At 42.6% G+C, this 25781-nt stretch overlaps 1 protein-coding gene across 1 annotated transcript in view; it reads right to left on the bottom strand.

Annotated features, from left to right (window-relative positions):
* LOC143805905 (cytochrome P450 2C8-like) overlaps positions 1–25781 on the bottom strand; it is a 142164-nt gene that overhangs the window by 104303 nt on the left and 12080 nt on the right. The window contains exons 2-6 of the mRNA XM_077285659.1: positions 21967–22129; positions 10271–10420; positions 9239–9399; positions 7062–7238; positions 4250–4391 (exon numbers count right to left, since the gene is read on the bottom strand). Coding sequence (XP_077141774.1) covers positions 4250–4391; positions 7062–7238; positions 9239–9399; positions 10271–10420; positions 21967–22129 — 793 coding nt within the window. The remainder of the gene's footprint in view (positions 1–4249; positions 4392–7061; positions 7239–9238; positions 9400–10270; positions 10421–21966; positions 22130–25781) is intronic.

Raw genomic sequence — 25781 nt, forward strand, 5'->3', positions numbered from 1 at the left:
TTTGGTGATGACTACTTCCTGCAGCGCCGCGGGACGGCCATGGGGTCCAATGTGGCCCCCACTTATGCAAACATCTATATGGCCATCCTGGAGGATGAGTGCGTGTACGGTTCACGTTTTTGGTGCCATGTCAGGGGTTGGCGACGCTACATCGACGACATCTTCCTGGTATGGGATGGTGATAGGGATGAACTTGAATCCTTTCTTTCCTATCTGAACAATATTCATCCTGGCCTTGGTTTTACCATGGAGTGTTCTCGTGACAGGATCCAGTTTCTTGATACTTGTGTCTATAAGACTGGGGGATGTCTACACACTGATTTGTATGTTAAAGAAACGGATAGGAACAATCTTCTTTACTTCTCCAGTGAACATCCACGCAAGATGGTTGAGTCTTTGCCTTGGAGTCAGCTGTTGAGGGTGAGGAGGATTGTGTCGTGTGAGACCTCCGTTGATGGTAGATTGGAGGAAATGTGTTGTAAATTTTTATCAAGGGGCTATCCTAGGGTTGACCTTGAGAAATATAAACAACAGGCTTTGGTTACTAGACATGAGGACCTTTTGGTTCCGAAGAATAAGGTTGAGACAAACAAAAGGATTCCTTTTGTAAGTACTTATAATAACATGAGCTCGAGGGTCTCGGGCATTATACGGAAACACTGGTCCCTGCTAAATAAGGGTCACTCTAATGTGGTTGAGTTTCAAACACCTCCACTATTTTCATATAGGAGGAATAAAAACTTGAGGGATAAATTAGTCTTCTCTGATATTGGCAGTTCGAAGAGGGATCTACAAACGACACTGAGTCAACCTAGTCTTGGTAATTTTCCGTGTCTGGGTTGTGCTTGCTGTAGCAACATGCTCAAAGGGGCTTTTTTCTGTCACCCGTATACCGGTAAAAGATATGACATTAAGAGACGGTATACCTGTAGGAGCAGTTATGTCATTTATGTGTTGACCTGCCCTTGTGGTCTCTTCTATGTGGGGGAGACCACAATGGAGGTCAGAGCAAGAATCAGCAAGCACAAAAGCACGATCAGGACTAAATTATTGGATTTACCTGTACCAAGACACTTCCATGATAAGGGGCATTCGGTCAACCAATTAAGGTACAGGGTGATTGATGATGTACCAGTGATGCGACGGGGTGGTGATCGCATTACCTTGTTGAAGAGAAAGGAATTGAGATGGATCTTTGAGTTGGATACCCTATACCCGAGGGGGATGAATTTGGAGTACCAGCAAAGTTGTTGTCTCTAGTGGTCTTTTTATGGTTCTAGCAGTATTCTTCTGGTATAGTGTTTTTAACCATCTTTTATGGATTTTCTATATATTTCTTACATCTATATAAGTTTTTGTTTATGTTATGTTATGTTATGCTATATGATGTATTCATGCCAATAATGGTTAGACAATATGCGGGTATCTTGTCCCTAATTCTCTTATGAGTCTCAGTTTTTTAATAGACATTTACACTGCTGGATTGCCATATATTGTGGAGGAGTTATAGTGGATTCGTAATCGCCAGCGCATGGAAACCTTGCAGGACACGTTTAATGGTGTCCTGATGAAGTTAATGAAGCAAGCTCTGCGCAATGGCGTTATATATATATGGATCCTCCTGGACGCTATCTATGCTTTATACAGAAAGCACTAGTTGGACTTGCACAGTAACCTATTTCACTCCTGCGATCATGTGATAGAGAACTGAGAATCCGATTGGACGACGGTCGCTATAGTAACATTCCGAGGGCTGATCTGTACCCTGGATACTGTGTGTGCCATGCGCAGTGAGGTCTTATGAACTGGACTTGCGCAGTAATCTCCTCTTTTCTTATGGACAATCCTCTCCACCCTCATGCACAGTGGAGATTTGTGAACTGGACTTGTGCAGCAACTTCCTCCACCTCTGTGTTCACCTGATTTGCGATCGATTCTCCATTGGACTACGGCCGCTATGACATTATTTGGAGGGTGGGCTTGTTTCCTGGTTACATGGTATGCTATGGATTCATTGGAGGACTGCGGTTTGTTTACAATTGTATGTAGGGGATCTTGATCGCACTATAATGGGCTGGTTTTTTAGCTTTTCAGCGATCAGGGCTAGTATGCCTTTGTTAGATGATATAGCATTATTGTCTATGTATTTGTGAAATATTTTTTGTCTGTTTAATTGTATTTATATGTATTCATGTGTTTTTTCTATTATGGTGCTTCACTCCTATTGGTGATTTTCTGAATTGGGGGGTGGTGCTTGGAGCTTGGCTGTCCAGTCTGAGACTGGGAGCTGCTGGTTGTCTCTAGGTGTTCATTGTCCTAGGTGATTGTCCAGCTACTTAGCTTTGCTGTTAGTACCAGACCTCTGCCAAGCGTAGTTTTATCAAAGTGTGTTTGGTTTTTTCTGTGCTAGATGATCTTTCGTTGCCTAACCTTGGACCTTGCTATGACCATCCGTCTGTTTAACCCTTGTGTTCTGTGTTATGATCCGGTGACCTTGGAGCAGCATGAGACTTTCTCAGGAGTAGGTGGAATCTGTACTGACCGCAAACCCTAAACTGACACCGCAACTAGAAGTAGCCGTGGGGTGTACCTAACATATCCTAGACACCTCGACACAGCCGGAGGACTAAATACCCCTATAGATGGAAATGGGAATTCTATCTTGCCTCAGAGCAGAACCCCAAAGGATAGGCAGCCCCCACAAATATTGACTGTGAGTATTAGAGGAAAGACACATGCAGGCAGAAATCAGGATTTTGCAAAAGAGGCCACGCTAGCTAAATAGGAAAGGATAGGACAGAATACTAAGCGGTCAGTATTAAAACCCTAAAAATATCCACAGCAGATAATACAAAAATTCCACCATCTAACTAAAGACATGGAATGTATATCTGCATCTCCTGAGAATCCAACTTGACTGAACAAATCCAAACACAGTCTAAGCTGGACAAGAAAAAACAATAAATAGCACTGAATTGTAAAGAACACAGCATGTGTGCTGTAGAAACAAAACCAGACACTTATCTTTGCTGAAGGCAGCAGGGCAGGAGGAACCAGACAGAGATGTAAACCCTCCAAGAACAATGGACAACTGGCAAGGGCTAATGAATCCTGCACACCTAAATACCCCAGTCAGAGCTGCAATCAGCATGGACACCTGCCCAGGATTGCAACCCAGGGACAACTGTATTACCACCAACAACCACCGGAGGGAACCCAAGAGCAGAATTCACAACAGTTCTGATCTCCTATCTTCTTGGTATTTTGACCTTGGTCCGTTACCTGACTATGCGTTTATCTCTTCTCTCTGTTTACGACGTATCCTCTTGGTTTTTGCCCTCGGACTCCTTGACTATCCCAACTCATGTCTTGTCTGTATGAAATGAAGGAACAGATGCATGACCTCGGGGAGACCAAAACATCCAACACTGCGGAGACACCATCACGTGTTTCTCAACGCAGTGATCCAGAACACTGCCCCCATCCCTTATGGGAAATATGCAAACGCATGTAAAGTAAGCTGCGGAGACACCATCACGTGTTTCTCAACGCAAGCAATGAATAGCCAGGCCTTTCTCCGGGAAGGAACAACCACGGGAAGGGCAGCATCCAATAAAGGAGAATATCCAATAAAGGAAGACCACCTATGCCAAGCATGGTATCCATCCACAAACAGCTGTTTCGGGGTTTTTGCCCCTCATCAGTGTGGAGTAGGAAACTGGCTATTAGGAGCAGTGCCTGGTGAAAGGCTATGAAGGAACAGATGCATGACCTCGGGGAGACCAAAACATCCAACACTGCGGAGACACCATCACGTGTTTCTCAACGCAGTGATCCAGAACCCCGAAACAGCTGTTTGTGGATGGATACCATGCTTGGCATAGGTTGTCTTCCTTTATTGGATATTCTCCTTTATTGGATGCTGCCCTTCCCGTGGTTGTTCCTTCCCGGAGAAAGGCCTGGCTATTCATTGCTTGCGTTGAGAAACACGTGATGGTGTCTCCGCAGCTTACTTTGTCTGTATGAAATGACTCAGCATCATATTTATGTTCTTTTATTAAGCAAATTAAATACAGATAACATTTTAATTTTCAATATGAAACTCCTAGGCTCCAATGCAAAATCTTTAACAAGATCCCCAAGGCTACCATGTACCCTGATGGGCAACGCTAAAATTCTACCACTACTCGTGCCATGATGCTATGAGAGGACTTTATTAAATTATATAAAAATACATTAAAATTATTACCTTGCATTTCTGGATGTTTCATGAGTATAAGAAAACCGTATCTCAGAGTCAAACTTGTCGTCTCTGTTCCAGCACTGAATAAGTCTGCTATTGTTGCCTGTAGATTCTCCTCACGAAATTCTGTATCTTGATTCTTTTTTTCCTACAAAAAATAAATAAAACTCACCATTATTTTAAATATGAAAATTTATCACAAGCCTTTAAGCTCTTTAAAGATGAAGTAAGAGTCAAAACAAGAGCAATGAAAAGGAATGATTGATTTCAGAATTTTGCAGAAAGGTTTGATTCATAGTGAATATATTTTCTGTGAATCATGACACTAAAAAGCCTCTAATTGCCCAGAAAACATGTATATAAAACTGTGACATCTGATAGGACTGTATTGAACTGTATTTTGAGGTTTATAAAGCCTTAGTAATGTCCAAGTGACCTCAACCTTTCTCTCTAGGAAAAAACAGATGGTAACCAGTAGTAACTAACTGCTGTATTTGAGTGATGTGTACCAGTCTAATTTTGGACTATTACAACAACAAAGTATACAAAATATTTTTTTTTACAATTCGCATATTAAAGACATTTTTCTTTAAGATGTAAAAAATGTGGCTTGCCCATCTTACATTGCAAGAATCACACTTTCTATGACTCACAAGCTATGGATGCAATATTTTCTATTAGTATCAAAAATAACACTGTGGGGTTTAATATTGCCCTATTTTACAGTAGGTAAAGAATTTAAAAAAAAGGCTTTTATTAAGGTTCTGTTACTACAGATAATCACATATCAATCTATTTGCTGTCACACTGAATACAGGTCCAGCACTTCACTATATATCACTAGCACTGCAAATCACACTTTTAATATACCGTATATACTAGTGTATAAGCCGAGTTTTTCAGGACATTTTTTGTGAAGAAAACGCCCCTCTCAGCTTATACACAAGTCACGGTACAGAAAGCCGGTGGGGGAAAGGGGGGCGGCGAAGCAGCGGGTTCCAGGAGCGGGCGCACACATCATACTCACCTACCTGCATGCCCTCGGTGCTGGCACTGCATCTCTTCCAGCCATCCGCGCCTGTCTGCAGCTCTACCAGTGCTCAGCGGTCACGTGGTACCACTCATTAAGGCGATGAATATGGACGTTTCTCCATTCCCATAGGCATGGAGCGCATATTCATCACCTTAATGAGCGGTACCACGTGACCGCTGAGCACAGGAAGAGCTGCAGGCAGGCACCGGCGGCCAGAATTAGATTCCCAGCAGTGCCAGCACCCAGGGCGCGCAGGTATGTGAGTATGAAGTTTTTTGTTTTTTTTTTTCAATAGGAAACATGCAAACAAGGATAGGGAATAAGGAGGCATGCATACAGGGACGGAATGGGGGAGGCATGCATACAGAGACAGAATGAAGGGAGGCATTTATACCTGAACAGGGAAAGGGGAGGCATTCATACAAAGATGGAACGTGGGAGGCATGCATACAGGGACTGAATAGGGGAGGCATGCATACAGGGACTGAATGGGGGAGGCATGCATATAGGGACAGAATGGGAAAGGAATGCATACAGGGAAGGAATGGGGGAGGCATGCATACAGGGACTGAATAGGGGAGGCATGCATACAGGGACTGAATGTGGGAGGCATGCATACAGGGACAGAATGGGAAAGGAATGCATACAGGGTAGGAATGGGGGAGGCATGCATACAGAGACAGAACGAAGGGAGGCATTTATACCTGAACAGGGAAAGGGGAGGCATTCAAACAGAGATGGAACGTGGGAGGCATGCATACAGGGACTGAATTGGGGAGGCATGCATACAGGGACTGAATTGGGGAGGCATGCATACAGGGACTGAATGGGGGAGGCATGCATACAGGGACTGAATGGGAAAGGCATGCACACAGGGAAGGAATGGGGGAGGCATGCATAGAGGGACTGAATGTGAGAGGCATGCATACAGGGAAGGAATGGGGGAGGCATGCATACAGGGACTCAACGGGGGAGGCATGCATACAGGGACTGAACAGGGCATGCATGCATACAGGGACTGAACAGGGGAGGCATGCATGCAGGGAAGGAATGGGGGAGGCGTGCAGACAGGGGCAGGGATGGGGGGCATTCATACCAGGACAGGAAAGGGGTAAGCATGCAAAACAATGACAAGGATAGGGGAGGCATGCAGACAGGGACAGGGATTGGGAGGCATTCATACCAGGACAGGGAAGGGGGAGCCATGCATAGCAGGACAGGGATGAGGGGACAATGCATACCCAGCTTATACTCGAGTCAATAAGCTTACCCAGTTTTCCGTGGCAAATGTAGGTGCCTCGGCTTACACTCCGGTTAGTTTAAACTCAAGTATATTCGGTACTTGAGCACTGAATTAGTACATCACATTCAGATTAGGTATTTTTTTTATCCCTACGTGGAAAAATCTGTGCTCTCTGACCTCCTGTCCCTACACAGTACAGGCCGCATATTGTGCTTTCTGGCCTCCCCCCATATTCTATAGTAGCCGTGATAACCTTCCTCATTGGCTGAGTTAAGTAATGTGATAGCTGAAGGACATTAACGGGAAGCCTGTGCAGCCGCACTTGATATTATCCCACTTTCTAAGCCTTCAGCAGTGTTAAATGGCGACTTTGCATATTTGGATTTGAACTTGTGAGTTTCTGCATATTTCAGGAAATTTGACTCAAGGTCAGTTTTCTGAAGATCAATTCATTCACGTTTATTTCAAAGCCGTTTTTCAAAGCTAGTTGAATTTTAAATTCCTTCAAATCTCAAAATATCTAACATTATCAAGAAACGTACCTCTTCCATCTTCATGAGAAAGCAATCTATGAAGTCGCGAGGGCAGTTTTCATCCAGGGTGGCTCGATGTGTCTCTGTCATCTCCTTAATAAATTGCTTCCAATTATTCATAATTTGAATGATCCTCCGATGAGGACCAGGAATGTGGGACATTATTCTTGGGAACATGAAGAGGAGCTTATTAAGAGAAGAAGTGATAGAAAAACACGATTTTACTATTATTTTGTTACGTCAGTGTCATATTTAAATTCTATGCCCTACTTTTTGAAAAGAAGTTGCTGATGATACAGTGAATCTACACTTAAAAATCATACATGTCCCCATGATTTCAGACTTCAAATGGCCCATTGCCCCAAATCAACAAAACCTTCATGACAGAATTCTGGCATTAAAAAGCTTCAAAAAGACCCAATTTTTGAACAAAGACCATTTTGCCCAGTTCTGACAAACTCAGCAGACCTGGGAGTGGGGTGTGACGAGCAAGACAACTCTATCTCGTCCAATTTATGATGCATGGTAGCGATATTTATGCCACAAATCTTAGTATGGTCTCTAACAGGAATAAGCTTTGTGGCAAGGTGGATACGGATGGGCATGCCACCTTGTGCCTCACTTGATTCATTAAGAGGTGTGCCCCTCTTAAGCATTCAAGTGCCTTGGACTCCACCTTTTCTCTTCATCAAGATCAATGTAAAAATAAATGCCAGTCTTGTTGAATCGGGCTCCATGTTCCCTGTTATTTTCCCCCTATTTTTGTCAATATACCGATATAGAGGTGAGCCTCCCGCCAGGGCAGTGGCGTACTCGGTCACTGGGTTCGGTCGCAATTAAAGTGGTGGTCACAGTGGCAGCGACTCGGTTCGTGGCTCTGAGTGCTCAAGGAAAAGGGGGGAAAGGTCTTTAAAGGGTTTAATAAAGTTTTTGTTTGTGATGCCACCTGTGGTTCTCGGTCAGCGGGGACCGACACTGCTTAACAGGGTTCTCTGGGGTGATGTTAATGCAGCAAAGATAGTGACGCTTCCCACAGGTGAAGCGAAGTCTCCAGGGCTCCCAGTGTGTCGGGCAGAAATGGTGTATGCCGGAAAATAAATGGAGGACACAGAGTTGTAACGTCTTTACTTGGTTTACTGGTGGTAGTAGGCCACAGTCTAGGGTACCATAAACAGGTGGTGATATCGTCCGGCCGGCCTGGAGGCAGTGGTGTATCCCTCTACCAGGTGAGGTCCATAAGCCTTCCTACTCGTGCTGGTATGCGAGGTCCTTGCTGCCTGTAGCTTGCTGGCAAAGTCCTCCCTTTCCTGTCCTGGGACAGTTATCTATATGGTGGGCAGTGTGAGCATTTTTATAGGGTCTCTATTACGACCTGGGCTCCTTGTATACTGCTGCACCTTCAGGTCTGGGTGCAGGCAAATTACCTAAAGTCCTATGCCCTTTGGTTCTGCCATGCGACCTGGAGTTCAACACAGCCTCAGGCTCCTGGTGCCCTGTTTCTGTGCTTTGGCCCAGAGGGTGCCCGGTCACAATTCCCCTCCAAGCCTTTTCCTTCTCCTGTGCTTCTTTCCTCTGATGCTCACTAACATGTAACCCTTCAAGTTATCTTCCTTTCCTGGAGCTGCAGCTCGCACGCCTGCTGCACGGCCCCACTGGTCCTTTTCACTGCTCTCTTCCACTTTCTGCCAGGAGCTGCAGACTCCCATATCTACTCAGCTATACTCCTTTCTTACCAGCTCCACCCAAGCTGATGTTCCCAGACAAGCTCCTCTCTAGCAATCTCTGTCCAACTCTCTTCCTTTCCAAGGACTGCACCACTTTCTCGTGCATGCACGGCAACTCTGCTCTCAGTCCTCACTCCTCCATTGTCTCTTCAGACTCATCTCTCTGGTCTCCCTGGACCAACTGACTAACTCCTCCTCCAGACCAGAATACTTAAAGCTGGGAATCCAGGTTCAGAGCTACCCCTTCAGGCCTGAATTCAGAATGTGTTGTATGTAGGTGCGTTACCCGATAAAGGGAATCCTCCTTGCCTCAAAGAATGATATCACCCTCCCCAAAGGGAAGGCAACATCACTGTAACAACCAGTTACCTGGGGTGTTACACAGGTCTGACAGAATGGAATATGACTGCAAAATAGGACAACATAGAGTTTGGTTGTAGTTGGTAGCATGCAATTATTTACCTGTCCTGAAGTGCTGTTCAACAGCTCTGTAATTTCATTAAAAAGTGAAATGAGGGTTAAGAATGTTTTGTCTTCATAGTCAAATCTTTCACCAAATACAATGGAGCAAATGACATTGGAAACAGTGAGTCGCATTATATGAACTGGATTAATTGGAGAGTCTGTAGGCAAATATAACCATGTGGTCAGTCATTACTATACAATGCAATACATATAGTAAGAAAATATGGACAATGGCAAACTTTACACAGTAGGACTTCAGATCTATAGTGTGTTGTGACATGTGAGCTCATGGTAAAGTTAACTGTACCCATCAGTGGATAAGCCATTGAGCTAATACTGCAGTGAGTATTCGAACAATTTTTTATTTGTACACAGAGAAAAAGAATGATCGATAATGGTATATTTCACCATAACTAATCTTTTGTTTTCCCAGTCAATCTTTTCATATTCCTAGTGACCAGGGTTCCCAACCATCCAGAAGTTTCAAAAAAGTCTGACCGCTGGATGAGATAGTCCTGCTTTACAGACCTGTTTGAATGCGGGAATTGTTTGTCTGCAATTGTGTTCACACAGCTCTGTGAAGCAGAACAATCTCACCTAGGGGTCAGACCTGCAAAAGCAAGGGGAAAATCACTGACACACTTCTGTGCTTTCCGGAATCTGCTCCTTGCGCTAGCTGTCAGACCAATGAGGGTTGAGCGCAGGGACCATACGTTGTACACACTGGAGGTGGGCAGTTGGGGGGAACTCATATTATGTCAGGAACTGTGCATGCTTGGCCAGCGGATTGGTCAGTGAGAGGACAGAATGGAATAATGCCAGGGAGTGCTTGCTTCAAAAGACGAAACCTTGTTATTTTTTGATTGGAGTATAATTTTTAATAAATGTAACTTACAAAACTATTTATTTCCACCTTTTCTGCTGAGTTTATTATGGTGGCACAACCCTTTAAGTTGTCAAACTCTGAAATGATGGTCCAGGTTGAGAGATGCTGGTTCATAGCTAGTGTAGTATATAATTAGCACCCACCTTTATCCTTCATAAATTTCTCGGTGAGACATTTGGCCTCTTCTTGGATTCTTTCTTCAATGCTTCTTTTTCCCATTCCAAAATTTCTCAAAGTTGTTAAGGAAAATCGACGAAGGATTTTCCACCTTTCTCCACTGCTTGCAATTACCCCTGTAAGATCAATCATTTGGTTAAATAGTTTCTAAATCTAGATTGTGGAAGTTTGTATTCTAAGTCTTTATTTGCACAGTAGACCTTATTATAGTAGCTAGAGCAGCTTGAGTGAAACAGGTCAGCTTTCTTGGTTTCCATTCTCCATTTTACAAGCTACTGTTTCCAACTGATAACCATGCCCTGACAAAGGTTACGGGCCCTACACACCTGTCAGGTCAACATCAGCAAGACGTACACTGTGAGCACAATTGTTCTCCAATTTGTATTTTTCATGATTATTTTTTTTTTATTATTATTATTATTGAATGACTGTAGTGTTGTTGGTTAATAAACCTGAAACCTTAATACCGTTTTTACTTGAGCATAAGCCACCCGAGTATAAGCCGAGGCACCTAATTTTGCCCCGAAAAACTGGGTAAGCTTATTGACTCGAGTATAAGCCGGGTATGCATTGTCCCCCTAATCCTTGTCCTGGTATGCGTGGCTCCCCCGTCCCTCTCCTTGCATACCTGGCTCCCCTCATCGCTGTCCTTGTATGCATGGCTCCCCTCGTCGCTGTCCTGGTATGCATGGCTCCCCCCTCCCGTCCTGGTATGCATGGCTTCTATTACAAAAAGAAGAAAAAAAAACATCCTACTCACCTCCTGCACGCCCTGCATCTCTTTGGTTCCGGCGTCCAGCAGCTCCTCCTGTGCTAGCCAATCACATGGCCCCGTTCATTAGTGTAATGAATATGCCCACATCTCCACGCCTATGGGAGTGGAGATGCATGCAAATTAATTACCTTAATGAGCAGGGCCACATGATCTCACGGCACAGGAAGAGCTGCTGGACACCGGAACCAAAGAGAGGCAGGGCTTGCAGGGACGTGAGTAGGATGTCTTCTGGATGCTGGCAGCTGCGGGTGTCACTGTGCACGCTAAAAGAGAAATTAATATTAATTTCTCTTTAGCAGCGTGCACAGTTGCAGCCACAGCCGCCGGCTCCTGCCTCAGTCACCCGCTGCTTGAGTGCTCCCCCTCAACAGCCGGCCCTCTGGGACAATTGACTCGTGTATAAGCCGAGGGGGGCATTTTCAACACTAAAAAGTGCTGAAAAACTTGGCTTAGGCTGGTTTCACACTTGCGTTTTTATCTGCATGCGTTTCTTAAAAAAACGCATGTGTGAAAAAACGCATGTAAACGCGGTAAAATGCATGCGTTTTTTAGACGCATGCATTTTTATAGAAAACCCCAAGAAAACAAGAAAAAACCAAAAAACCCTAACCCTACCCCTAACCCTACCCCTAACCCTACCCCTAACCCTAACCCTACCCCTAACCCTACCCCTAACCCTACCCCTAACCCTAACCCTAACCTGAAATGCGTGGCACTGAAATACGTTTATATACGTATATACGTATATAAGTGCCACGATATTTCAGTGGCCACGTATTTAAGTGCCACGTATATAAGTGCCACGTATTTAAGTGCCACGTATATAAGTGCCACGTATTTAAGTGCCACGTATATAAGTGCCACGTATTTAAGTGCCACGTATATAAGTGCCATGTATTTAACCCTAGAACGCGTACCTGGGGCCTCGCAGGCCTGCTAGGTTACTTGTTTTCTATTATCTGTAAAACTACATTAGTTAGAATTTTGAAACTCAAGGTAATCCTCAGGTATATAGTTGTTAGTAATATCCAGTTGTTCATATATTTTTATGTTATAGGCATCTCGTATAGCAACGCTTTTTTTGTGACTACCCCAGATTCACGTACCTGGGGCCTTTGAGGCCTGCTTTGGTTTACATGTACTCCTCAGTCTTTTTGTCTGTACTGTTGTTGGGGAAGAACTTATGACCCAGTCTTTATGACTATTGGTCGATGGCTGTTGCTGGGAAGAGTGTGGATTCTGCCTGACATGGTAATGTGATCCTGGAAGGGAGTTTCCCCTCACAAAGTAACGTGATTATTATGTCAGTACAGGTCCTTTAGTCCTAAATCCTAGTTGCTGGAGAGACTTTGGAGGAAGAAGTCAGCTTTCTTTGGTCTGTAACAAAGAACCTTTCTGAGCTCCAAAACCAGAGGCTTCTACTGCACTTACAAGAAAGTGATCTGTTGAAGGTAAGAGTAGGGGGGCTGTACTTTACCCTAAGCACACAAACACTAACAAAGTCTTAGCACACACAGTGTATAGTGCACAAGCCTGATTGTAATCTTTATTTTTTACTTTTCATTTTAGTTTACTCACAACTAAGGGTACTGTCACACAGTGCAATTTTGATCGCTAGGACGGCACGATTCGTGACGTTCTAGCGATATCGTTACGATCTCGCAGTGTCTGACACGCAGCAGCGATCAGGGACCCTGCTGAGAATCGTACGTCGTAGCAGATCGTTTGAAACTTTCTTTCGTCGCTGGATCTCCGGCTGTCATCGCTGGATCGTTGTGTGACAGCGATCCAGCGATGCGTTCGCTGGTAACCAGGGTAAACCTCGGGTAACTAAGCGCAGGGCTGCGCTTAGTAACCCAATGTTTACCGTGGTTACCAGCGTAAAAGTAAAAAAAAAAAAACCGTACATGCTCACCATCTGATGTCCGTCAGGTCCCTTGCTGTCCGCTTCCCGCTCTGACTGTCTGCCGGCCGGAAAGTGAGAGCAGATCACAGCGGTGACGTCACCGCTGCACTCTGCTCTCACTGTACGGCCGGATCTCAGTCAGAGCAGGAAGCGGACGGCAAGGGACCTGACGGACATCAGATGGTGAGCATGTACGGTTTGTTTTTTTTTACTTTTACGCTGGTAACCACGGTAAACATCGGGTTACTAAGCGCGGCCCTGCGCTTAGTAACCCGATGTTTACCCTGGTTACCCGGGGACTTCGGCATCGCTCCAGCGCCGTGATTGCAACGTGTGACCGCAGTCTACGACGCTGGAGCGATAATCATACGACGCTGCGACGTCACGAATCGTGCCGTCGTAGCGATCAAAATTGTACTGTGTGACAGTACCCTAAGATTACAATGGCACAGTCTACATCAAGGGGATTCACTGTCCAAGAAATTGAGGCGATTATTTTCAATAGTGATGAAGACAGTGACATTTCTTTGTCGGATGAAGAGAAGAGTATATTCCACCAGCTAATGTATCAACTTCATCGTCCAGCGATTCCTTAGATGATGAAGAAGTAATGGATCCAGCAGAATGTGCAAGTAGAACATCTAAAACAAATGTTTTTTGGAACAGTACTGCTGTGGCTCATGCACGCACCCCATCACATAACATTATTAGAGTTCCTCAAGGAGCTGTCGGAATTTCCCAATTCATGTCCAAAAAAGATGTTTTCAGTAAATTTGTTTCAGATGATATTGCAGATGAGGTAGTTTTGTGTACGAATGTGGAAGGTAAACGTATTGCTTCGGAAAAAAAAAAAACTTGGAAAAATTTAACTAAAGAGGAACTATATGCCTATATTGGCCTTACTCTTCTGGCAGGGTCGACTAAATCATATGATGTGCCAATCAGAGAGTTATTTCTGAACCCATTTGCAGATCCACATTACAAAGCCACTATGTCCGTAGATAGATTTGAGGCTATTCGGAGATGCATTCGTTTTGATTAAAAGAGAACTCGGCCTGTGAGGTTGGCAACCGATAAATTAGCGCCTATTAGCTATATATGGAATCTTTTTATCAAGAACTGTTACAAACTTTACAATTCTAGCGAATATGTGACAGTGGACGAACAACTTCTTGCCTTTAGGGGACGTTGCAAATTTATCCAATATATGCCCAGTAAGCCAGCTAAATACGGCATAAAAATTTTCTGGATGTGCGATTCAGCAACTTATTATGGGATGAATGGCATGATTTACTGTGGAAAAGAAGCTGACGCTCCAGTCCAGAAAGATCTATGTTCCAACATAGTGAAAACACTAGCTTTACCAATTTTCCATTCTGGAAAAAACATCACTATGGATAATTATTTTACTAATTTAGAACTGGCCAATTTTTTGCTTCAGAAACAACTAACACTTGTTGGTACAATGAGACCAAACCGCCGCGAAATTCCACCAATAATGAAGCACAATGCACAGCGACCAATCTACGAGAGTGTATTCGGTTTCTGCAATGAGGCAACAATGGTGTCCTATAAAGCCAAGAAAGAAAAATCTGTGATATTACTGAGCACAATGCATCACGATGAAAGTATTGACACCAATGACAGGAAACAAAAACCTGAAATTATACTTCATTATAATAAGACAAAAGGAGGTGTCGACAAGATGGACGAAATGATTACTGAATATTCGTGTAAAAGGCAGACTAAACGTTGGCCTGTTGCCCTTTTTTCCAATATCCTTGATGGGTCATCCCTCAATAGCTATATTGTTTATTGTCAAACTAATCCAGAATTCCATGCCAACAGGAAGGACAATAGACGTATATTTTTGACAGAACTTTGTTATGAACTTTTGATGCCTACTATGCTAGAGAGAAGCAGCACAAAATGCTTATCAAGGCAAATTACAGAGGCAATGATCCGATGTGGAATATGCTTTCAGGAACAGCCAGAGCAAAGAGAAAAAAAAAAGAAAGCGCTGCTATATTTGTCCAGCAAAGAAAGAAAGAAAATCGGAGCGTTTCTGTTCTACTTGCGGACAAAATGTATGCAGGGAACATTCTGAAGAAAAAATAATATGCAAGAATTGTCGGGGGAATATGTAAAGTGGAAAATAAATATTCCTGCACCAAGTTTGCTACAGACTTTATGTAAAAACTTTTTATAAGAAAAAATGTATCCATCATAAAAAATTGTACTGAGTGAATATATTGGGCGTGCCCGTTTAGTTACATTTTTGTTGTTTTATGTACATAATTTTTTTTTGGAATTATACACATCTTAGGCTATGTTCCAAGTAGCGCTGGGGTTTACCAGAATGGGATCCATAATGGATCTGACCTCCTGGTAACTGCAGCTAAGGCTGATGGAATGCCGGGATTCCACCAGCCTTAGCTGAGGTCACCAGGAGGTCAGATCCATTACGGATCCCCTCCTGGTGGACCCCAGTGCTAGTGGGAATGCATCCTTACTTTGCAAATTTAAAATAAACTTTGAAAAGTATTTTTATTTGAGTTATTCCATGTTATTTGCACACAGGCCTAAAAGGCCCCAGGTACGTGAATATGGGGTAGTCACAAAAAAAGCGTTGCTATACGAAATGCCTATAACATAAAAATATACGAAAAACTGGAAATTACTAACAACAATATAGCTGAGGAATACCTAGAGTTTCAAAATTGTAACTAAAGTAGTTTTACAGAAAATAATAAAAAAGTAACCTGACAGGCCTGCGAGGCCCCAGGTACGCGTTCTACCAGCCTTAGCCGGGGTCACCAGGAGGTCAGATCCATTACGAAATCCCGTCCAGGCGGACCCCAGAGCTAGTGGGAATGCATGCTTACTTTCAAATAACTTTGAAAAAAAATTTTTTTTGAGTTATTCCATGTTATTTGAAAACAGGCCTCAAAGGCCCCAGGTACGTAATAGTGTAGATTTCTATGGTCACGCATTCTAGGGTTAAGTGCCACGTATTTCACATAAATGCCACGATATTTCAGTGCCACATATTTAACCCTACACTTAACCCTACCCTAAATACGTGGCACTGAAATACGTGGCACTGAAATACGTGGCACTGAAATATCGTGGCACTGAAATACGTGGCACTGAAATATCGTGGCACTGAAATATCGTGGCACTATGACTGTCAGAAAATGTTCATTAAACAGTTAGGGGTGAGGTTAGGGGTAGGGTTTGGGTTAGGGTTTGGATCCCTTTATCACCTTGATGGTGGTGGGTGACTTTTCAGTGTGTTTTCTGGTTTTTTCCAATAAAAACGCATGCGTTTTTAACGCAAACAAACGCATGTGCTTAAAAACGCATGCGTTTACATAGACAGCAATGCATTTTTTTGCCGTGAAAAAACGCATGCGTTTTTTCACGGCAAAAAAAACGCGCAAGAAAATACTGCAGGCAGCATTTCTGAAAATGACGCATGCAGAAAAAAACGCATGCGTTTGAAAATGCGACCAAACGCGTTCAAAAAAACGCATGCGTTTTCAATTTTAAATATAGGGGAAAAAACGCATGCGTTTTTTGTGCAAAAAACGCTGCAGACAAAAACGCAAGTTTGAAACCACCCTTATACACAAGTATATGTGGTAATTAAGAAAGTAAAAATGAGAATGTGTCTCTTTTAGGAGAATATCTGTGTGCAGAATTATCGAACAACTATTAGTGTGCAGAATTATTATGAATGAAAAAGCATAAATTTTTCCAGCTCAATTATGTATTTTCATCTGCTAACATGAAAATAATAATTAAGTATCTCACAATGTACAAAAATACATTTCTGACATTTTTGGAGAATTGTCCTGCAGAAGAACCATGATGTTCCTGAAAGATACAGACTTTGTCCTGTGCCACTGCTTGTATTCTAAAACCTGGCAGCAGGTTTGGGAGTTGATATTAAGTCCATCTTCAATCTGTAACCATCCAGTAAGCTCATCTTTAATAATTTCAGCACATAAATGTCCCCCAACTATATCTTGCTATTGTCTGAGTGGAAGTGGAGGTCTGTTCCCATTACTGATCCAGGCACAGGTTCTTCAAAATTATGCACACCTTCATAAAGGGTGTTGTATCCTTAGACTCCATCCCCCTTCATTACACAAATACAAGTCACCTGATCTGCTTCATCCAAAGTGCAAAACTTGCTGTAGTTGTAAAATCTATATAAAAATGATGACATGGTCAGAATAATCCCTTGCATAATAATTCTGCCCACTATCATCACCCTCACCAATCAAGTATTGTAGATAATACACTGCTCAAAAAAATAAAGGCTACACTTAACCAACAGAATATAACTCCAAGTACATCAAACTCTTGTGAAATAAAACTGTCCACTTAGGAAACAACACTGATTGACAATCAATTTCACATGCTGTTGTGCAAATAGAATAGACAACAGATGGAAATTATTGGAAATTATCAAGACACACTCAATAAAGGAGTGGTTCTGCAGGTGGGGACCAGACCACATCTCAGTACCAATGCTTTCTGGCTGATGTTTTGGTCACTTTTGAATGTTGGTTGTGCTTTCACACTCGTGGTAGCATGAGACGGACTCTACAACCCACACAAGTGGCTCAGGTAGTGCAGCTCATCCAGGAGGGCACATCATTGCAACCTGTAGCAAGAGGGTTTGCTGTGTCTGTCAGAGTAGTGTCCAGAGGCTGGAGGAACTAGCAGGAGATGTGGAGGGGGTTGTAGGAGGGCAACAACCCAGCAGCAGGATCGCTACCTCAGCCTTTGTGCAAGGAGGAACAGGAGGAGAACTGCCAGAGCCCTGCAAAATGACCTCCAGCAGGCCACAAATGTGCATGTGTCTGCACAAGCAGTTAAAAACCGACTCCATGAGAATGGTCTGAGTGCCCGAAGTCTACAGATGAGGGTTGTGCTCACAGCCCAACACCGTGCAGGATGATTGGCATTTGCCAAAGAACACCAGGATTGGCAAATTTACCACTGGCACCCTGTGCTCTTCACAGATGAAAGCAGGTTCATGCTGAGCACATGTGACAGATGTGACAGAGTCTGAAGACGCTATGGAGAGCAATCTGCTGCCTGCAACATCCTTCAGCATGACCGGTTTGGCAGTGGGTCAGTAATGCTGTGGGGTGGAGGGCCGCACAGCCCTCCATGTGCTCACCAGAGGTAGCCTGACTGCCATTAGGTACCGAGATGAGATCCTCAGACCCCTTGTGAGATCATATGCTGGTACGGTTGGCCCTGGGCTCCTCCTAATGCAGGACAATGCCAAACCTCATGTGGCTGGAGTGAGTCAGCAGTTCCTGCAAGATGAAGGCATTGAAGCTATGGACTGGCCCACCCATTCCCCAGACCTGAATCCGATTGAACACATCTGGGACATCATGTCTCGCCCCATCCACCAACGTCACTTTGCACCACAGACTGTCAAGGAGTTGGCGGATGCTTTAGTCCAGGTCCAGGAGGAGATCCCTCAGGAGACCATCCGCCGCCTCATCAGGAGCATGCCCAGGCATTATAGGGAGGTCATACAGGCACATGTAGGCAACACACACACAACTGAACATCATTTCCTTGTCTTGAGGCACTTCCACTGAAGTTGGATCAGCCTGTAATTTGATTTTCCACTTTGATTTTGAGCATCATTCCAACTCCATACCTTCTCCATGGGATATCAGTTGTGATTTACATTGATAATTTTTATGTTTTATTGTTCTCAACACATTCAACTATGTAATGAATAAAGATTTTCAACAGAAATATTTCATTCAGTGATATGTAGGATGTGGTATTTTAGTGTTCCCTTTATTTTTTTTTGAGCAGTGTACTATAATTATATGGTTTACATGTAGTGATGTTGAATATTTTATATTAACCCCTTTACCCCCGAGGGTGGTTTGCATGTTAATGCCCGGGCCAATTTTTACAATTCTGACCACTGTCCCTTTATAAGGTAATAACTCTGGAATGCTTGCATGAATCCCAGTGTTTCTGACATTATTTTCTAGTGACATATTGTAATTCATGATAGTGGTAATATTTATTTGATATGACATGTTTATTTGTGAAAAAAACTGAAATTTGGTGAAAATTTCACAATTTTCCAACTTTGCATTTTCATGCCCTTAAATCAGAGAGATATGTCACACAAAATACTTAATAAGTAACATTTCCCACATGTTTACTTAACATCAGCACAATTTTGGAAACAACATTTTTTTTATTAGGAAGTTATAAGGGTTAAAAGTTAAACAGAGATTTCTCATTTTTACAACACCATTTTTTTGGGGGGACCACATCACATTTGAAGTCACTTTGAGGGGTCTATATGATAGAAAATACCCAATATTGACACCATTCTAAAAACTGCATCCCTCAAGGTGCTGAACATCACATTCAAGAAGTTTATTAACCCTTCAGGATCTTCACAGGAATTTTTGGAATGTTTAAAAAAAATGAACATTTAATTTTTTTTCACAAAACATTTACTTCTGATCCAATTTGTTTTATTTACCAAAAGTAACAGGAGAAATTGGACCCCAAAGTTGTTGTACAATTTGTTCTGAATACGCTAATATCCCATTTATGCAGGTGAACCACTTTTTGGGCACATGGCAGAGCTTGGAATTGAAGGAGCGCCGTTTGAGTTTTCAAGGCAAAATTGGCTGGAATTGAGATTGGACGCTATGTTATGTTTGGAGAGCCCCTGATGTGCCTAAACAGTGGAAAGCCCCCAAATGACATCATTTTGGAAACTAGACCCTTTAAGGAACTTATCTAGATGTGTGGTGAGCACTTTGAACCCCCAAGTGCTTCACAGAAGTTTATAACGTACAGCCGTAAAACTAAAAAATCATAATTTTTTACAAAAATTATCTTTTCGCCCCCAATTTTTTATTTTCACAAAGGTTACAGGAGAAATTGGATTCCAAAAGTTGTTCAATATGTCCTGAGTATGCCGATACCCTATATGTGGGGGTAAGTCACTAGGCACACAGCAGAGCTCGGAAGGGAAGGAGCACCATTTGATTTTTTCAACTCAGAATTGGCTGGAATTGTGATTGCACACCATGTCACATTTGGAGATCCCCTGATGTGCCTAAACAGTGGAAACCCCCCAATTCTAACTCCAACCCTAACCCCAACACACCCCTAAACCTAATCCCTACCCTAACCATAACCCTAACCTAACCCTACCCCTAACCCTAACCTAACCCTAACACACCCCTAACCCTAATCCCAATCCTAATTCCAACCCTAACCCTAATTCAAACCCTAACCCTAACTTTAGCCCCAACCCTAACCCTAACTTTAGCCCCAACCCTAACCCTAACTTTAGTCCCAACCCTAACCCTAACTTTAGCCCCAACCTTAACTCTCACTTTAGCTCCAACCCTAACCCTAACTTTAGCCCCTACCCTAACTTTAGCCCCAACCCTAACCCTAACTTTAGCCCCAACCCTAACCCTAACTTTAGGCTCAACCCTAACCCTAACCCTAATGGGAAAATGGAAATAAATAACTTCTTATTTTATTATTTTTCCCTAACTAAGGGGGTGATAAAGAGGGGTTTGATTTACTATTTATAGCTGATTTTTATGTTTGGCAGCTGTCACACACTAAAAGATGCTTTTTATTGCAAAAAATACTTTTTCATCACCATATTTTGAGGGCTATAATTTTTCCATATTTTGGCCCACAGAGTCATGTGAGGTTTTGTTTTTTGTGGGACGAGTTGACGTTTTTATTGGTACCATTTTAGGGCACATGACATTTTTTGATCGCTTTTTATTATGATTTTTGGGAAGCAGAAAGAACAAAAACCAGCAATTCATGAATTTCTTTTGGAGAGGCGTTTTTACCGTTTCGTGTGTGGTAAAATTGATAAAGCAGTTCTATTCTTTGGGTTAGTACTATTACAGCGATACCTCATTTATATCATTTTTTTATGTTTTGGCGCTTTTATACAACAATAAAAACTATTTTATAGAAAAATAATTATTTTTGCATCATTTTACTCTGAGAGCTATAACTTTTTTAATTTTTCGATGATGATGTTGTATTGTAGCTCGATTTTTGCGGGACAAGATGTCGTTTTCACCGGTAACATGTTTATTTATATCCGGCTTTTTGATCGAGTGTTATTCCACTTGCTGTTCGGCGGTATGATGATAAAACATTGTTTTTGAGCCTTTTTTTGTTTTTTATTGGGTTCACTAAAGGGGTTAACTAGTGGGACAGCTTTATAGGTCGGGTCATTACAGTCACGGCGATACTAAATATATGTACTTTTATTGTTTTTTTTATTTGCATAAAGAAATATATTTATTGGAAATTTTTTTCTATATTTAGGAATTTGAAAAAAAATATTTTTACATATGCTAATATATATATATTTTTTTTACATTGTCCCAGGATGAGACATCACTATATAAAGTCAGATCGCTGATCTGACACTTTGCACTACACTGTATCTGATCAGCGATCTGACAGGAAGTGAAGGAGGCTTGCCGATGCCTGCTCTCAACAGGCACTGAGAGGCCACCTCCCTGCAGTACCCGGAAGGCCATCTTGGAGCTGGAGGTTTGAAAGGAGAACCTCAGGACAACGCGATCACATCGCATTGTTCTGAGGGAAGCACGCAGGGAGCCCCCTCCCTGCGCAATGCTTCTCTATGCCTCTGTCGGCACCAGAACACTGCGATCTTCCATCATCGCAGTGTTCCAGGGGTTAAAGGGCCAGGTATCAGCTGTGAGAATCAGCTGACATCCGCCTGTTATCGGCAACATACCACCCGTGTGCGCGGATGATCGCCAATGATGTGCTATCCTGTCCATGGTCAGACGGGCCAGGGTACATGGATGGGATAGTATGTCAGATGGCAGAAGTTAATATCATGGCAAAGTATCATATTTTTGGTATTACACTAATTTACTTTAACTTACCAAAATCTTTAAAAAAAAGCTCTCCTGTTCCTATGTCTCCCCTGTCACTAAATGCGTCACTGCAGTCCACCAATGCTTCCTTCACGGCATCATACCCAATCAGTACTATGGTCCGATGGTTTGAAAAATAGATGGTATAAACAGGTCCATACGTCTCACTTAGCTAGAGAGAAATAAAAATCTTAAAATCTGGTGAATTTATCCTCCAAACAAGTAAGATATACTGTAGGCAAAAACTGTATATTTACTATCTAAAGCTGGTTTCACACTTGCATTGGGCACAGCTGAGGAGGGCTACGCTCATTTTACGCTGCGTGACAGCAACAAAATGCAACATGTTGCGATCGATGCAGTTCGGTGCAGCGTCAAAACGATGCATGCGTAGGCATCCGCATACATTCGCATAGCCTACATACCCAATGTTAAGGATAGGTACTCAGGACGCCTGCCGACATAGGCAGATATGAATGGAAGAGGTGCGGCAGTGGGCAGGGCTTAATGGAGGAACTACGCAGCCCTTCGCAGCTCTGCCCAACGCAAGTGTGAAGCCAGCCTAAAAATGTAAATAATGTTGAGATCCCTGAAGAAAAGATGTAATTGCTACACAGACGTATATAAATATTTAGAATTGAGAGTCCTCAGTGGTTGATACCTTTTAATGGCTAACTGGATACAGGAAAGATATATATCTTGGTACCGTGTTAGCCAGTGGATAGATATCAGTTAGCCATTAAAAGGTATCAACCACTGAGGACTCTCAATTCTAAATATTTTTCTATCCACTGGCTAACACGGTACAAAGATATATATCTTTACTGTACACAGACGTATACATTTTTGAGTTTATAGTAGGAATCCCATAGTAGGTGCCAAATTTATTAGCTGGTGAGAAGAGTAGAATGTACAAAGAGCATCTCACTGGAGGAGCCAACATGTGCTTGGATTACATTTAGTCAATTAAGGGCAAAATGTAATACTTCATTTCTCCTGTGGAGGTGCTGCAGACATATTAAATACTTGTTGCAGGGTTTTTTCACAGCTCACAGCTAAATGCTGATGGTACATAGTGGCAGGCATCCTTTATAATCAGCTTATTATACAGGATCCTAATAAAAGTATACTGTCCTAAGCACTTTTAATTTTTGACAGTGAAACTAATGTTATAATGTATAGACAGATAGAATAGATAGATAGATAGATAGATAGATAGATAGATAGATAGATAGATAGATAGATAGATAGATAGATAGAATTCTTATCTTGCAGCATTTTTTCCACAACTGTCTGACACTTTTCACAGTACTTTGTGTGGGATTGTGCACTGACATTAACTTACAATTATCATCATATCTGCATATATTGTTGGCACAGAACTATGGGTTTGCATAATATATATATATATATATATATATATATATATATATATATATATATATATATATATACAGTACAGACCAAAAATTTGGACACACCTTCTCATTTAAAGATTTTTCTGTATTTTCATGACTATGAAAATTGTAAATTCACACTGAAGGCATTCTTATTCTTATTCTAGGTTCTTCCGGCAGCCTTTCTTCTTAAGAATGAGCGCGTTCAGGGCCTTAGATGACGTCACGGCTTTGTGATTGGTCGCGGCGGCCCACATGACCGCTCAGCGACCAATCACAAGCCGTGACGTAATTCTCATGGCCTAAATTCCTAGAATGAGGAATTTAGGACCTGAGAGAATTACATCACGGCTTGTGATTGGTCGCTGAGCGGTCACGTGGGCCGCCGCGACCAATCACAAAGCCGTGACGTCTTCTAAGGCCCTGAACGCGCTCATTCTTAGGAACGGAAGATGCCGATTACAACCAGGGCTCGTTGGAGAGGTGAGTATATCAATATTTTTTATTTTAATTCTTTATTTTACACTTAAATGTGGATTCCGATACCGATTTCCGATGTCGCAAACATATCGGAACTCGGTATCGGAATTCCGATACCAGATTCAGAAGATCGCCGACCTCATGGCCGACCCCACACAGGGGTCGGGTCGGGTTTCATGAAACCCGACTTTGCCAAAAGTCGGCGACTTCTGAAAATAGTCGACCCGTTTCGCTCAACCCTACTTATCACTTGTTGGCCCTTTTGCCTTCACTCTGCAGTCCAGCTCAACCCAAACCATCTCGATTGGGTTCAGGTCTGGTGACTGTGGAGGCCAGGCCATCTGGCGTAGCACCCCATCACTCTCCTTCTTGGTCAAATAGCTCTTACACAGCCTGGAGGTGTGTTTGGGGTCATTGTCCTGTTGAAAAATAAATTATGGTCCAACTAAATGCAAACCGATTGGAATAGAATGCCACTGCAAGATGCAGTGGTAGCCATGCTGGTTCAGTATGCCTTCAATTTTGAATAAATCCCCAACAGTGTCACCAGCAAAGCACCCCCCACACCTTCACACCTCATCCTCCATGCTTCACGGTGGGAACCAGGCATGTAGAGTCCATCCATTCACCTTTTCTGTGTCGCACAAAGACACCATGGTTGGAACCAAAGATCTCAAATTTGGACCCATCAGACCAAAACACAGATTTACACTGGTCTAATGTCCATTCCTTGTATTCTTTAGCCCAAACAAGTCTCTTCTGCTTGTTGCCTGTCCTTAGCAGTGGTTTCCTGGCAGCTATTTTACCATGAAGGCCTGTTGCACAAAGTCTCCTCTTAACAGTTGTTGTAGAGATGTGTCTGCTGCTAGAACTCTGTGTGGCATTGACCTGGTCTCTAAACTGAGCTGCTGTTAACCTGTGATTTCTGAGGCTGGTGACTTGGATAAACATCCTCAGAAGCAGAAGTGACTCTTGGTCTTCCTTTCCTGGCGCGGTCCTCATGTGAGCCAGTTTCTTTGTAGCGCTTGATGGTTTTTGCCACTGCACTTGGGGGCACTTTAAAAGTTTTCCCAATTTTTCGGACTGACTGACCTTCATTTCTTAAAATAATGATGGCCACTCGTTTTTTCTTTACTTAGCTGCTTTTTTCTTGCCATAATACAAATTCTAACAGTCTATTCAGTAGGTCTATCAGGTGTGTATCCACCAGACTTCTGCACAACACAACTGATGGTCCCAACCCCATTTATAAGGCAAGAAATCCCACTTATTAAACCCGACAGGGCACACCTGTGAAGTAAAAACCATTCCCAGTGATTACCTCTTGAAGCTTATCAAGAGAATGCCAAGAGTGTGCAAAGCAGTCATCAAAGCAAAAGGTGGCCACTTTGAAGAACCTAGAATATAAGACATAATTTCAGTTGTTTCACACTTTTTTGTTAAGTATATAATTCCACATGTGTTAATTCATAGTTTTGATGCCTTCAGTGTGAATGTACAATTTTCATAGTCATGAAAATACAGAAAAATCTTTAAATGAGGAGGTGTGTCCAAACTTTTGGTCTGTACTATATATATATATATATATATATATATATATATATAAAAAATTTAGAGACCACTGCAAAATGTTCAGTTTATCAACCAATATGTCCAAAGTAATAAAAGGGGCACTTATACATACAATACCACACAATTCCATATTTTACATAGTACTTATGGAAATATGAAGAGATCTCGAATGCAATTGCAGCGCCCCAGAGTCCTGGTCATTGCAGTACTGTCGCTCTGCCGCTAAGGGGAGTGATGGTATGTCTGATGGCAATAAAGGAGTTCACCTGACCAGGTATCACAGACACACATTACACTTCACACTCCGGCCACCAGGGGGAGTGTTTCTATCTAGTAGGCCACCCCTCACACTTTGGTAAAACTGGGGGGTTGGAC

The sequence above is a fragment of the Ranitomeya variabilis genome, chromosome 2 (assembly GCF_051348905.1).
Source record: "Ranitomeya variabilis isolate aRanVar5 chromosome 2, aRanVar5.hap1, whole genome shotgun sequence".
Classification (NCBI taxonomy): domain Eukaryota; kingdom Metazoa; phylum Chordata; class Amphibia; order Anura; family Dendrobatidae; genus Ranitomeya; species Ranitomeya variabilis.